At 40.2% G+C, this 13,190-nt stretch overlaps 2 protein-coding genes across 2 annotated transcripts; one reads left to right on the forward strand and one right to left on the reverse strand.

Moving 5' to 3' along the window:
• Positions 1–7,405, forward strand: LOC131328926 (uncharacterized). Its single transcript, XM_058361897.1, has 11 exons — positions 1–158; positions 1,725–1,973; positions 2,575–2,784; positions 4,421–4,501; positions 4,602–4,688; positions 4,782–4,877; positions 4,989–5,042; positions 5,149–6,071; positions 6,168–6,216; positions 6,307–6,346; positions 6,961–7,405. Exons 2-11 carry the CDS (start codon positions 1,743–1,745, stop codon positions 7,110–7,112), a joined length of 1,923 nt encoding a protein of 640 aa, XP_058217880.1. The 5' UTR covers positions 1–158; positions 1,725–1,742; the 3' UTR covers positions 7,113–7,405.
• A 2,089-nt stretch (positions 7,406–9,494) lies between these two features.
• On the reverse strand, positions 9,495–11,046 carry LOC131328928 (uncharacterized). The gene is made up of 2 exons (XM_058361899.1): positions 10,505–11,046; positions 9,495–10,193 (listed from the first exon to the last, which is right to left on the reverse strand). The coding sequence occupies exons 1-2, from the start codon at positions 10,938–10,940 to the stop codon at positions 9,751–9,753; spliced, it is 879 nt and encodes a 292-aa protein (XP_058217882.1). The 5' UTR covers positions 10,941–11,046; the 3' UTR covers positions 9,495–9,750.
• Between the last annotated feature and the right edge of the window lie 2,144 nt (positions 11,047–13,190).

Genomic DNA, 13,190 nt, shown 5'->3' on the forward strand with positions numbered 1-13,190 from the left:
ACCGCCCAATAAACTCACATCACGTCAATACTAAAATACGCCGCCTCCCCTTTTACCCCCCCAATCGGCGATTCCCAATTTCCCGTATATATAACGCGGGTTTCAAATCTGATCAGTAATCAATTCATTTCCTCGATCGAACAGCACCTGAGGCTGAGGTACGGATATTCTCAATCTAGGTTTTTCTTTAACTTTTTTTTTTTTTGGGAGTAATCATCGAGATTATGCTGCTATTGATTGAGGAAATCTTGTTGCATTCGAATTGGACTTGGATGTTGGTTAAAGGTTTGTACTTTCGGTCGCAATTCAAGTGTTGTTGCTATGGTTTTCGTGTTTCTGATGTCAAAGGAAACATGGGTGTTGATCTGATGAGTTTTCTTCGTTGTTTTGTGTGGGTGTGTGTTCTGTGGTTTTAGCTTCTTTTGTTAATTCCAAGTTGAATTTCTGTTCCATTGGGTTGTGCCTGGGAGCTTAGCGATGCTAATTTCAGCATTTTATGAAGAGACCGTTCTGGGTTTTTTGTTATTTGGTTGGAGAGTTGTAGTTTATATATGGTTGGAATAAAAAGAGAACTCAAAAGAATTTTTGGGTTTGACTCCAATTTTTTGATGCCGAATTTTCAACTCGTGAATAATAAGGTTTGGTATAGTGTCCGGCTTGCATGAGACCTCTCTTTATGTTAACTAGAAATGAAGAACATGGGGATGCTATGCTTTTGTTGTCAAAGTGTACCAACCTATGTCAGTTTCTGTCCTTGGAACGGTGTTGAAAACATCCTGCGATACACATGGTAAAGTTTGTGATACGTATCTTATGATTCTGTATGTTTACAGGTAAAACCAATTCATATCTCTAATATTTTCTTATGTTCATGTACAAATTCTTGGGATACCTACACGATCTATGAACCGATACACTACTAGTTCTTGTTAGAACGTGTTATATAATTGGAGATGTGAAATTTTTTTATCATCTAAGTTTTTAGTCAATGTGTAATGAACTTCATATGTTATGCTGGACATAACTAATTTTTTTTAACTTACATTTATTAACGTATCTTACCATATGCAATTCGAATGCCAATACTTATATAAAATGAAATAGCGATACATCATACATATACGGTTTTGACAACCTTGCCTTGGAACAGTCAATAGGATTCTACAGTGCCAACACGTTGTAGTCCACTTGATTTTATTGGGTATATATTTCCCGAATAATGCCAGTGAGAATCTTAAAATAGATCACATTTTCGGCAATACATCATGGGCCTATGTTAAGCTATCTTCCAAGGAGGATCCTCCAAGCACCCATTTATGCTATATTGGAATGAACCTTGTAACATTCTAGGTGATTATAATTTGCTGTACCACTTTTATGCGAACACATCTGTAAAATAAAAGCTCCCACTTAAATGTCCTTCAGTTTAGGAGTTTGTATTGACTATTCTTTTTAGTGCTCTATCACTGTAAGCTAAACCTCCCTGCTTGTCATCATACGACTAAAGAAATACTTGTGCATAGTTAGCCATCAAGCCTTGTGGCAAATCGGGTTGGTTTTTATTTAAAGTTGTTACCTTACTTGGTTGACTAGGTTCAGTTTTAATTGCGTGAAATATGTCCTCCTATGTTCTCGATCTTGTTTCAGTTTTAAAGTTGTTACCTTGGTTGACTAGGTTTAATTGTTGTGAAATATTTCCTCTAATGTTCTTGATCTTGTTTCAGTATATCATACATGAGCAAATGAGCACTCACAATATTACAGTTACATGGAGGGGGAAGAAGTTCATTGTGGAGATGAATTCAGCTGCTTCTCTCAAAGATTTAGGGCATGAACTGCAGAAATTGACCGATGTTAAAGCAGATACTATGCGTCTCATTGTACCACGGGCTTTCGATCAAAGTTCAAAATTGCTATCCCCTTTCTCTGAGGAACACTCTCGTCTACATTTGCAAGAAATATCCTTTTTCGAGGTTACATTCTTTACTTTTAATTGCTGTGTTAAGGTGATGGATAACATTAGAATATTTTTTCGATTTGCTATTGAATTGTTCAAACTTTCCAGTGTACATCAAATGCGCAACCTCCGACTGCTTTAGTAGATCTTATACTTTATTGCTGCATTGCAGAACATCGTTTTATTGCTGAAGCATCGTTATGTTTCTTGTGCAGCTGAGAGGCAAACTAGAAGCATCTATGCTCTTTAGCTTAAGACCATCATGTTCATAGTTTTCCTAACTACCATGAATTACAATTTTGTCTTGATATATGTTGGGACACCAAGTAATAGAGTGAAATGGTCTTGTGTGGCATGATTGGTTAATCTGTTATGATGAATTAGTTATCTTTGTTGAGCACTATTCATTGGGTTGAATTTTTCGAACTGCAGTTCACATGACACACTAATTCACACCGGTTAAGAAAGATCCAGTTTTTAGATCCTGTGATTCTGGAACTGAAACGTCACTTTATTGGGCTTTCCAGGAGCAGCATTATTGTCTTGTTAAAATTTTCTTGGTAGGCTGAGAAACTTTTTGACTTTTGCATGGCGACTTATTCCGTGTTTTCATTCAGGGGAAGTCTATCAGGATGATGGGGGTGCCCAAAGATGAGGTGGATGAAATTCTTCAAAATGCGAAGGCAAACTTGAGGATAGCTGGCTTTGAGGAAGAGGAAAAGAGAATGAGGCAGAGAATGTTGGACAGGCCCCATGGCTCACTGAAACTTCCACAAGGACAATACATATTTTGTGAATTTCGCACCCTTCATATCCCCGGAATAGAGGTATTCCGGTTTGTAGATGTTGCTAGTTGATTGTCCTTTATTCACTTTTGCCCCCATACATGGTATTGCTTATCTACTTCTGCAGTATTTTAAGTCCAAGTAAACAGGAGGATTGAGAGAATCAGAAAATCCTGGGGTTTACACTTATTAAGTGGAAAGACAGAAGAAGTGAGACAGAATAAGGAGTTTAACTCGAATTGTTTGTTCTTTTGAGGTGGCTACTAGTTTCTAATTTTGTTTGGCAATCTGAACTTGGCCTACTGAAGTAAGAAAGTAACAAACTGATTTACATGAGTGGAGTCGGGTAGAATGAGTAGATAAATTGTTTTAATGAACTAACACGTGGCTTGGAAACTTAACAGTTAACAGTGGACTCTGAGTCTGAAGCAATAGATTGATTGTCACTTGATTAGATGAATTGTTTGACAAAAAAGTGATTTCTTGTCATAAAACACTAATGGAAAAGCGCTTGTGTTTATGAATCTGAGCGAAGTAATGCATTTTTTTTAATTTAAGATTGCACATCTTATGGCCGCTCATTGGGAGGAGTCAGTTCCACGCTCGTGCATGTCATTTCCAGTTTTACTAGTTGGCAATGTCTTGGGGATGGGCATGTGTTCTCTTTTTGTTTGGAATCATTGTGTTCTATGAAGTACCGACACTCCAAAAGGGCACCGTATCCATGTATTGGACACGGGGACACGTATTGTGGCATGTCCAATAATTTTTATTATTTTTTGATAGGGGACACAGCTGGGGACACGGCTGGGGGTCAGAATATAATATTTTTAATTTTTGGGGGGTTAACATGAAATTATTCAAAAAAATTGGAGTCAACTGTAATTATGCCTTTGAAAAAAAATTATACAATAAATGAAATTATTCATATACAATGATGGTTCATAAAAAAAAATTATGAATGATAATATATTTTATTTATTTATTTATACACGTGGCGTGTCCCCCACCGTGTCTGTATCCCCATTTTTTTAGAATTGCCGTGTCCCATTTCCGTTTCCGTATCCGTGTTTGTGCTACATAGATTGTGTTGACTCTTTTGTGGAGTCATGTAGTCATGACTCATATCATATGCTAATACATTGGATATATACTACGTGGAGGATCAAGTGTTGGAGCGTTGTGTTCTTGTTGCTACATTCTTACCTATCCAAAGAGCTTCTTATTTACTGCCTTTTGGAGGGTCGGAGTTTTAAGATTTGGGAGGCAATCTTAAAATTGGTTAGGGTTCAGCATTTTCTCGATTTCAGTTAAAGACCTCCTTGTGGCATCTTCAGTTTTTACTGTTTTGATCTTTTTATCATCTGCTTCTCTCTCTCTCTCTCTCTCTCTCTCTCTCTCTCTCTCTCTCTCTCGTAGAGATCAATCAGATCATAAGTTTCAAAAAGACAAGATGGATTTAAAACAGGTTAGTAGTATCCGGTCCATTATTCAGAGAACTCCCTTGGTTGGAGCAACTTGTGCAATTCCTTGTTAAATTTGTTGGCATGTTATTTGAGTACCCTGAACTGCTTTTTTCGATACTATCACTTAGCTGGAATGCAGGTTTTCATTTGAAAAATTCCAGTTCCCCTGCTTATATTATGTATTGTTGATCTAGTTTTATGCTTTCTTACAGTTGAGTCCTCCAGCTTCAGAGGCACTTAAAAGAATGCACATGCTTGCTGCAGATCCTGGAATTGTTGCTATCATGAATAAGGTATTACTACTGGATGCATTTTATTGTCATCAAAAAGCTGATTGATGTGTACTTGTTTCCTGTTCTGACTGAGCATACGTTCCATGTGCTGCTTAAAAAGCACCGTTGGCGGGTAGGAATCATGACAGAGATGGCCCCAGTGGGTTATGTTGGTGTGAGTCCCAAGTGCCTTCTTGGTTTCAACAAGGTGAGGGTGATAATTGTGCATAGCTATATGTTGCGAAGGTTCTTTTTTTTCAATATTTTAATAGCTTGTTTGGACTTCTGTCTGCTGCTACAGAATCAAGGAGAGGAGATATCCCTTCGCCTTCGAACTGATGATCTCAAGGGTTTCAGGAAATATGAGAGTATAAAGAAAACTCTATTGCATGAACTTGTAAGATGTTTTCTTCAACCAATCTTGTCTGTCTCGTGGTTATTTAGACAAATTTGTGCGTTTTGTAACAACTAACATCTAAGGCACTATTTGTTCTTCTGGTTGGTTCAGGCACACATGGTATATTCTGAGCATGATGCGAGCTTCTTTGGTCTAGATAAACAGGTATTAACGAGTGTGCACCTGTCCTCCTATATGCATTGTGAGACTCGAGGTACATTACTGTTTCTAGTGATGTGGACTTACGTAGTTAAGATCTTTTTTTTAACAGCTTAACCAAGAAGCTGCTGCTTTAGATTGGACAAGATCAAAGGGCCACACTTTAAGTGGAGTCAGGCATTCAGAAAACTATGAGGAGTTTTTTGTTGATGATCACAGTAGTTCTTCTCATAAACTTGGGGGAAAGACACCTGATCAGTTGGCTAATGCACGGGCGATTTCAGTTGCTGCCGCTTATCGCCGATTAGCAAATGTATCTCCTGTGGATAAGGATCATGACCCTGATGACTTTGGACTTGGTGTTCACCAAGAACCCGAATCCATGGATGTGGAAGAAATAGGAAATCTGAACACTAAGAATTCTGACAAAGCTCACTGGAAAGATGATGAGCCTGATCCTGATGACTGCTCGAACAGTCAGAATAAGTTCGAGCCTGATCCTGATGATATTGAAAATGTTGAAGCCATGGAATCAGAACCTTATTCAGGATCTACCAGAGGCATAATTAGTTTAGAACCAGATCCTGATGATTCTCTCATGACACAGTTTTTACCTTCTGCAACTGAGAGGGAGATAGCTAGAAGTAAGGCGCGTGAAGAACCTGATCCCGACGGTTCAGAAGTGTCAAACAAGACTGTTGATGAACCTGATCCTGATGATTATCAAGTAGAACAAGAGAAGATGGGATGTGGAAACGTTGCAAGACCTGATCAAGGTGGTGCTGTATCGATTGTAGACATAGAAAACAAAAGCCAGTTGAGTAGGGATGACAGAGAACCTGATCCTGATGATTCTCTAAAAAATGGAGGCGCGCAAACTAATGAGCCTAATCTGGATGATCAAGAATTACAGAGAATCCAAGACCCTGTTACTATAATATGTACCCGGCTTCAGAAGGCAATTGAGACGCTGCAATCTGAAGTTAATCCCACAGAGATTAGTGGGGTCCTCCAGACCCTATTTAAGATAATTAGGTATACTCTGGCTAGATATTTCTGTTTATCCTGAAATATCTGTTTATTAGTGCTTTGGATTATTGACGCCTGGAAATTTCTCACATTTGACTTCAGGAACGTGATTGAACACCCTTCTGAGATGAAGTTCAAAAGAATCCGTAAGGTAACTTCCTGTTTTTCGTGGTAGCTTTTCTTTACTGTGAATGCCTAGAGAGTTTGGTCACTGATTTCATGTACCTGTTACACACACCAGGATAATCCAATCATCCGACGAAATGTAGCGAATTACAAAGGTTTGTTTCTTTTTATCGTCTTTGATTTGCATTTTCTGTTAATTCCATAAAGCTAGCATTAAGTTTTGACTTAGTTTTTGGTTTCTACATGTTGAATGTTGTGTTGGGAAACCGCACATCGCCTAAGCCAAACAATGATTTTGGTTTCAGCTTCATGTATGGAGTAATTCTCATGCCTTTGGATATTGTTTTTGTTTCAGTCCTTTTCACTCTCGCTTCTTGGACTTCAAGCAAAGGATTACAGTTTCTTTTAACCTATGGGCTATCCGTACATAGTACCAGAGAGTTCTAATCAGCAGTGTAACTTTGGATTTAGATAAGCCCGTTATGAAGTTATCAAATACTGGGGAATACATAACATCCACCATAAGATAGGGCACCTAAACATTTAAAGTGTCATGCTTGGCATGCTCCAGAAATTACATCCACACCCTTGTGGAACTCCGAAAATCAGCTTGGCAGTATCTTAGATCATGACCGCCCCGCATAAATCAGCTTGTCTAAATTAGATCATGACCGCCTCGCATAAACTAGGTTGGCTTATAGGTTTGTTAAAATGGTCCATCTTCACAGACTCTAACAATGGTTCTTTTTTCCACTGCTTGTGATCGCAGCTGCTATGGAAATTCTTTCCTTGATTGGTTTCAATGAAGATGTCGTGTCGGATGACATTGGAAGGGCAGAAACTTATTTGGTGTTGAAGCGTAATGACCCGGGCTTGTTGTGGCTCGCCAAATCGTCCCTCGAGACATGCATTGCTTACTAGGCATGGTATTCGCATTTCAGAACGAAGCAGACTACAAAGTTGAGGTGCGGAGAAAAGGTAGAACTGGAAACAGAAACTCAATTGTGGTGATTTGTGCATCCATGTGTATAGTGTGTGAAAGATTTAGAGGGTTGTACGAATGTGCTGTGACATTCACAAACATGTGATTAAAGAAAGGCTGCTTGTCATAATTTGAATGGTGGGAGCTGTATTGTATTGTAGATGGTTGAATTTGGATGTTAAATACAGTATTATTGACGTAATTGTTGTATCCGATCAGCTTATTGTGAATATTTGCTCTGTGTGCCCAGTAAGTGTCTTTGTTACACAGGCTGATGCGTATTGCCGAAAAAAAAGTGAGAGCTTTTAGTTGCTCTTAATGTCATACAGAAGAAAGATTTTTGATCCAGTTTTTCATTAAAAGTTGCGTGATACGGAGTATATTGTACTTTGTTGTCTTTCTTTTGAAAATAATCACGTCGTTCATAATTCTTGAAAATCGATACTCCCATTACTCTTGACGGGTTTTTTGTTTTCTACTTTTTGACGAAACTCCCTTCTATAGGCAACCGAGTGCATCAACGGATGTGGGCACATTGTTGCTTGATCAATGGCTATCACTAGACCGCCCTAGAGTTCAACTTTGATTCGCCAATCGCTTGATTCCTGCCTTGTGTATGGGCTTAGTTGGAAGTAAAATTGTTCAACCTTTGTGTCTCTGTCACTCTCTCTTGTTCATGTGGTGAGTGATTGGAGATTGCAACAGAAACTCCATGAGGACTGGTGTTGCACGGGTGATAAGGACGAAATGACTATGGTATGCTTTGGGCCGAGCGTGGGCGGGCATGCTCTAGCCTCTGTTGGTGTTGTTGGCATACACGGAAGCCTTGGTGTTTTCATCGCAGTTTTCACTGAGTGAGAGTAGTGTTCTCTAAGAGCTTGATAGCGGTTCAACATATCAAGAGACGCAAAGATTGCAATTCGGACCGGCCTTTTACAGCTGCTTACTGCGAGAATTGTATCTATTTTGTTGTCGAAACTGAAACGTTAGTTTATACTGAGGAGATAGACAAGGGCAGGAGGCTCAAAATCTTGCACGGGGCTATTTTTCGCCTAGAAATCTACCCGTGATGGCACCAAGTTTGCCAACAACTTGGTCTCAGCCAACTAGTGTTTACTTACACACCCGATATGTTTGAACGTTTAGAAACACACTCAAGAGTTACGGGAACCGTCCCAACCTTTATTAAGCACCAACTTACAAAGGAATACACTCAAGAACCTAGACAGAACAATCCTCTCTCTGCTTTAGGCTACGAAAATGCTTGCCTAAATAGGCTTACAATCATAAAAACGTGGCCACGAAGTACATGAGATCATGGGGCCAACCCATGATCTTGCAGTTGACACCCCCAACTGCCCTAGGGCTGTGCTGGCACTGCCAGAATCTGCCAACACACTGAAACATGAAACTGCTTGGAAATAACTGCCGATAACTGCCCGTTTCTGCCTTGGACACCTGTCCCATGCTGCCAGCAACATGTGCAGAATGCTGTTAACCGTCAATAACCGTTTTGCCTGAGCCAACTCAAGTCTGCCTCCGTTTTGCCCGAGCCAACTCAAGGCTGCCTGGCCAATTTTGTGATTCAACTCCAGCTCCCAATACTTAGTCGTTTTTCTTGATTGCCTTGTCCCACAAGCCTGCTTCCCGTTTAGCATCCATGCCTTGATATCATCGGGCCATCATGTGCATCACGACTGTCACTTGCCTTAGGGACCAGTGCCGACACCAACCGACACCGTCGGGTCACCTTGTAAAGACATGCCTGCCTCATGCATGCCTTCGTTTTCACCGGTTGGCTAGGGTGCAAGGTGCCACCGCTAGCTAAGCTTAGCAAGCCTTGGAAATCAAGGTGCTAACAGTTAGCCTCTAGGGGCTACTGTAGGTAGATTTTAAGTTTTAATTCTCTAGTGTGTATTACTAGGGTGAAATTTCCTTCCTCTCATATGGTTACGGGTTGAAATCCCGCTTCAATAGTAGGGCTCTTGAGCCCGATGCTGTGTGGAGGGCCTTGTGGTCCCACTCGCACCTTGGTGAGGGTTATGGCGATGAGTTATTATCCCCCGGGCATAAGGCGCAAATTTCCTCACCAAGTCATAGTTTGCCGGCCTCCCAGTCAAATATTCCAATAATTAATAGGTTAATAAAAAAAATTACTGGGTTAACTTGCGACAGTGCCCTGTGACGACGACGTCAATCGGAACGTGTAGCTGTAGCTGATCTCTAGTGGATGAGAATTGCGAACCTTGACCAAGCCCATGATAGAAAGCCATACCGGTTGTCCCTTCCCATGATTGAAAAAAAAAAATTAACTCCCTGTATTTAGGTTTTCATACGTTGATTTGTTATTTCTCACAACAAAAAAAGAGACAACTTAGCGGCTCACTACATTAGGGACGGATTGGGAGATGTTGCCAAGCGAAGGTGCTTGGCGGCAGTGCCGAACTGCCGTTCTTCTCTTGGGTCCCTACATTAGTATCATCCACAAGCGAAAGGACAACAGATTTACAAGTGCATGCCTTCCAAGGCAGCATTCAAGTTCCCGTCACCTATACCCAACCCAACCCAACCTCACCTCTACAAACACACATGCTGACTAGTTAGAAGAATCTGCGACGTCCTAAACCCAACCCAACTTTTTCTGGCCAAACAGCCACCACGAGATGCTACATTCGTCGCAGGAACACCGTTCGTAGTTCGCTTATACGATCCGAACCACTTGGCCTGCATGTAGGCGTTCGTCCTCCACGGCGGCACATGCATTTCCTTCTTCTTCAAGGACTGTCTCATCGCGGTGCACATTAACCTCACCAACTTTTTGAGCTCGACTCCTTTGCAAACAAGAACCTGAGGGAAGAGTTGTAGCATCGACGCATAGTGGTCAGTTGGTCGAGCGATTGTGTATTGAGCGGCTGGACATGTGTCGATGATGTAGCGAGTTCCAGCGATGACGATGTCCATGTATTCATGTTCACCGGCCGGGGTCTGGGTGGTTCGGTCCCACCGGGATTTGCAGAGACCTGAAAAGTAGGGTTCCACTGATCATGTGTTCAATGGTCAACTTATGGGTTTGGACTCAATTAACTACTCTTAACTATAATATTTTTGAATAAAAATAAAAATAAGTCAATAAATTTATCTTTTTGATTTATTTTATTTTTTAATTAAAAATTTATGAGTTTCGATCATATAAATTTTTACTGTTTCAATTTCTCTTGTCAAAACGAATCAATAATTCACAAAAATTTGACATCAAAATTAACAAATACACGAATAAAATTAAAAAAAAAAAAAAAGCCGTCTTACTTATTTTGCCAGAGGCCTAAATTACCTGCATCTAAACCTTTGAGGCGCAACAGACTCATCACGCGACGCTTAATCTCGTCCGACGAACCACCGACACTCCCCAAGCTTCGCCATGCCGACTCGACCTCAGCACTGATCACTCGCCTCACGCCGCCATCCTCCTCCTCCTCCATGTGTTCGATCAAACTCTTCAACATCCGCTTCGTCTCGGATTCCTCGCCATACATTTCCGGTTCCCTGCAACTCCTCTCTTTCTCGCCCTCTCCACCTCCACAACTCTCTCCTTCAACTCCACAATCTCTCTCCGAAAACAAGTCCACTAGCTCCGACAGGTCACCGGAACTCTCCTCCTCTGCTGCTGAGTGCTCGCTTCCGCTGCTCTCGCTCAGCCGAGCCCGAGCTTCTAATTCCTCGAAAGCCGCTGAAAATCTTGTCAACCTCGCCGCCGGTATCTTCGCCATTCTCTCTCTCTCTCTCCCTCCCTTAACTAGGAAGTAGACAAATATAGATGTTGTCGTGTATATTTTCTTGAAATGGCTTGTCAGCAGTCCAGCTTTGGACGGAAGAGGTGCGGTTCAAGTGATCGCAATCGTTAATGATATTTTTAATGGTTCAGATTTGTTTTCATATTTTTACTGGTAAAAGTATATTTTTACCGGTAAAAGTTTCAACAAATTTGAACAATTGATTATCAAATGAACGATTCAAATTACACCGCACATGCTATCGGATCCATTTTCTAAGGTGTAGTATAATAACCACCTTTAGTCACATAATCCATCGACAGTGCTCTCTACTTTCTCTCTTAATTTTTGCTTTGCGTTCGGTAGTGCAAGCTTTTGATAATCAATCTCACGAATTTCAGACAGGACGTTTTTAAGACATTTTCACATTCGTGCTTATTTTTTCATCCACGCGCACGCGAATTACCTCACTTTTAACGCAATGATTGTCCCTTTTACTCATTACTGCTAGCTTATCTTCTTTTGATAGAGAGAGAGAGAGAGATATTCATGAACGAATTAATGGATCGCTGTGTCTGGTAGTACTGTAATATATACAGGTTGGTGGATGGGTAAGTGGTAGGTGTCATTTCGTCCTGATTTGTTGTTTAATTTGTTGATAACGAGACAAAAGTACAGAAACGGACAAAATTGAATCTTTTCAACTTTCGTTGAAGGAGTGGTTCTCTGGATAAGATTTGAATCTGGCCTTTTTGAGTGACAGGTTCATGAAAGAGCATTAATCTAATCTAATCTAATCTAATCTAATTAATCAACCCGCTATGGACAAGCCTGGCCGTATCTTAAAAGTATAATTAACTACTCCCGACATTCTACTTGTTTGTACATGGTATGCACTATCCGAGCAGTCGGATGTACTATCCGATGGCTTAGATCGTGCACAGTATGCCCCCGGGTTCGTTTGATACTTACATTTTTGATCAACCGAAAACCCAGATTAGTGGGTTTCATCTAATTCAATCCACAAGGTTTTTCCGTGTTACTATCCAAGTCCACAGCAGAAAGTGAGACTGCTCTGTTAGTTTGGTTTCCAACGGCTTTCCGTTCTTTCTTTTCTGAATGGTAACTGCTTTGTTCGTTTTCCGTTTTAATTTTGTTTTGTTTTTTAATTATTATTCTATTTTTTATCTTCAATCGTTACCATATTTTTTCAATTATTACTTTTATTTATTTTTTCACTCATTATCTATTTCTCCAATTATTACCTTATTTCTCTTTTTACCCACTGCCACAACTAAAATACCAAAAGATGGAAACCAAACAAAGCTGTCACATTTCATTTAAATGCACCAAAGTGAGTGCAAGCCCTGTCCATCTACGTTTATTTTTTCAATTTGCTTCGGATTTCAGTTCACGTGCCGGGTGCGCTGATGGCTCCATCGCCACATGTGTTTGTTATTTCATCTGATAATTGAGTGAGTCTCTCATAATTGAGGTTACTATTCCCTCCATAATTGAGGTGGTAGTGCGAGGATTCCAATTATTGGGATTTTGGAAATTTGTCTCTTTTGGAGGACAGCTGGCCTGCAATGATTTCAGTTATACTGTCCCAAAAATCACCCAAAGTAGGTTCAGCAGGTGTATTACCATCATCTTCGTATGGGTCTTGAGATTCCCCTGCCAAATAAGTAAATGAATTGTTGTCCTCCTCAGCACTCTCGGTTGAGGTCATAGATTCATCATCAGCTACTTTATTAACTAATTATAAAAACTGATCCTTCATATAATCCATTGTTTTAAGCAAAATTTCATTTTCTAATAAAGATGGATTCTTCGCCTTAATTTGAGCTGAGATTTCTAGGAACTGATTTTTGATAAAAGATTTTTCCAGTTTCTTTAATTGTTGACTTGTTTCATTTTCTGGGTTGTTGACTTAATTGTCAAAATAGTCTCCTCAATATTAATGGACTTCCACCATCAAAAATTCTCTGAAAAACTGTGGGTGAATGCAGCTGAGGCCCAGGTTGAATAACTAGACTGGTACCGTTATGTATCTTACGTATTCCCCCTACCTAAATTATTTAAGACCTCCTAGTTTATTTCAAAACGACTTTGCAGCCTTCGCTTATAATCCTACAAGCCAACTTTATCTCCCTTTTTTCTCTGCTTTCTCTAGCCGACCAAAAACATATCCAAGGTCATGATTAGCACGTTCACCTCCTCTGATAAACTTCTGAAACCTGTCAC

The sequence above is a fragment of the Rhododendron vialii genome, chromosome 6a (assembly GCF_030253575.1).
Source record: "Rhododendron vialii isolate Sample 1 chromosome 6a, ASM3025357v1".
NCBI lineage: Eukaryota > Viridiplantae > Streptophyta > Magnoliopsida > Ericales > Ericaceae > Rhododendron > Rhododendron vialii.

Coding starts and splice junctions, on each gene's coding strand:
- LOC131328926 (XM_058361897.1), top strand. CDS start 1,743: ATGAGCACTCACAATATTACAGTTACATGGAGGGGGAAGAAGTTCATT. Junction 2,785..4,420: donor TTCATATCCCCGGAATAGAG/GTATTCCGGTTT, acceptor GCTTTCTTACAG/TTGAGTCCTCCAGCTTCAGA. Junction 4,878..4,988: donor AAACTCTATTGCATGAACTT/GTAAGATGTTTT, acceptor TGGTTGGTTCAG/GCACACATGGTATATTCTGA.
- LOC131328928 (XM_058361899.1), bottom strand. CDS start 10,940: ATGGCGAAGATACCGGCGGCGAGGTTGACAAGATTTTCAGCGGCTTTC. Junction 10,194..10,504: donor CCTCAAAGGTTTAGATGCAG/GTAATTTAGGCC, acceptor CCTACTTTTCAG/GTCTCTGCAAATCCCGGTGG.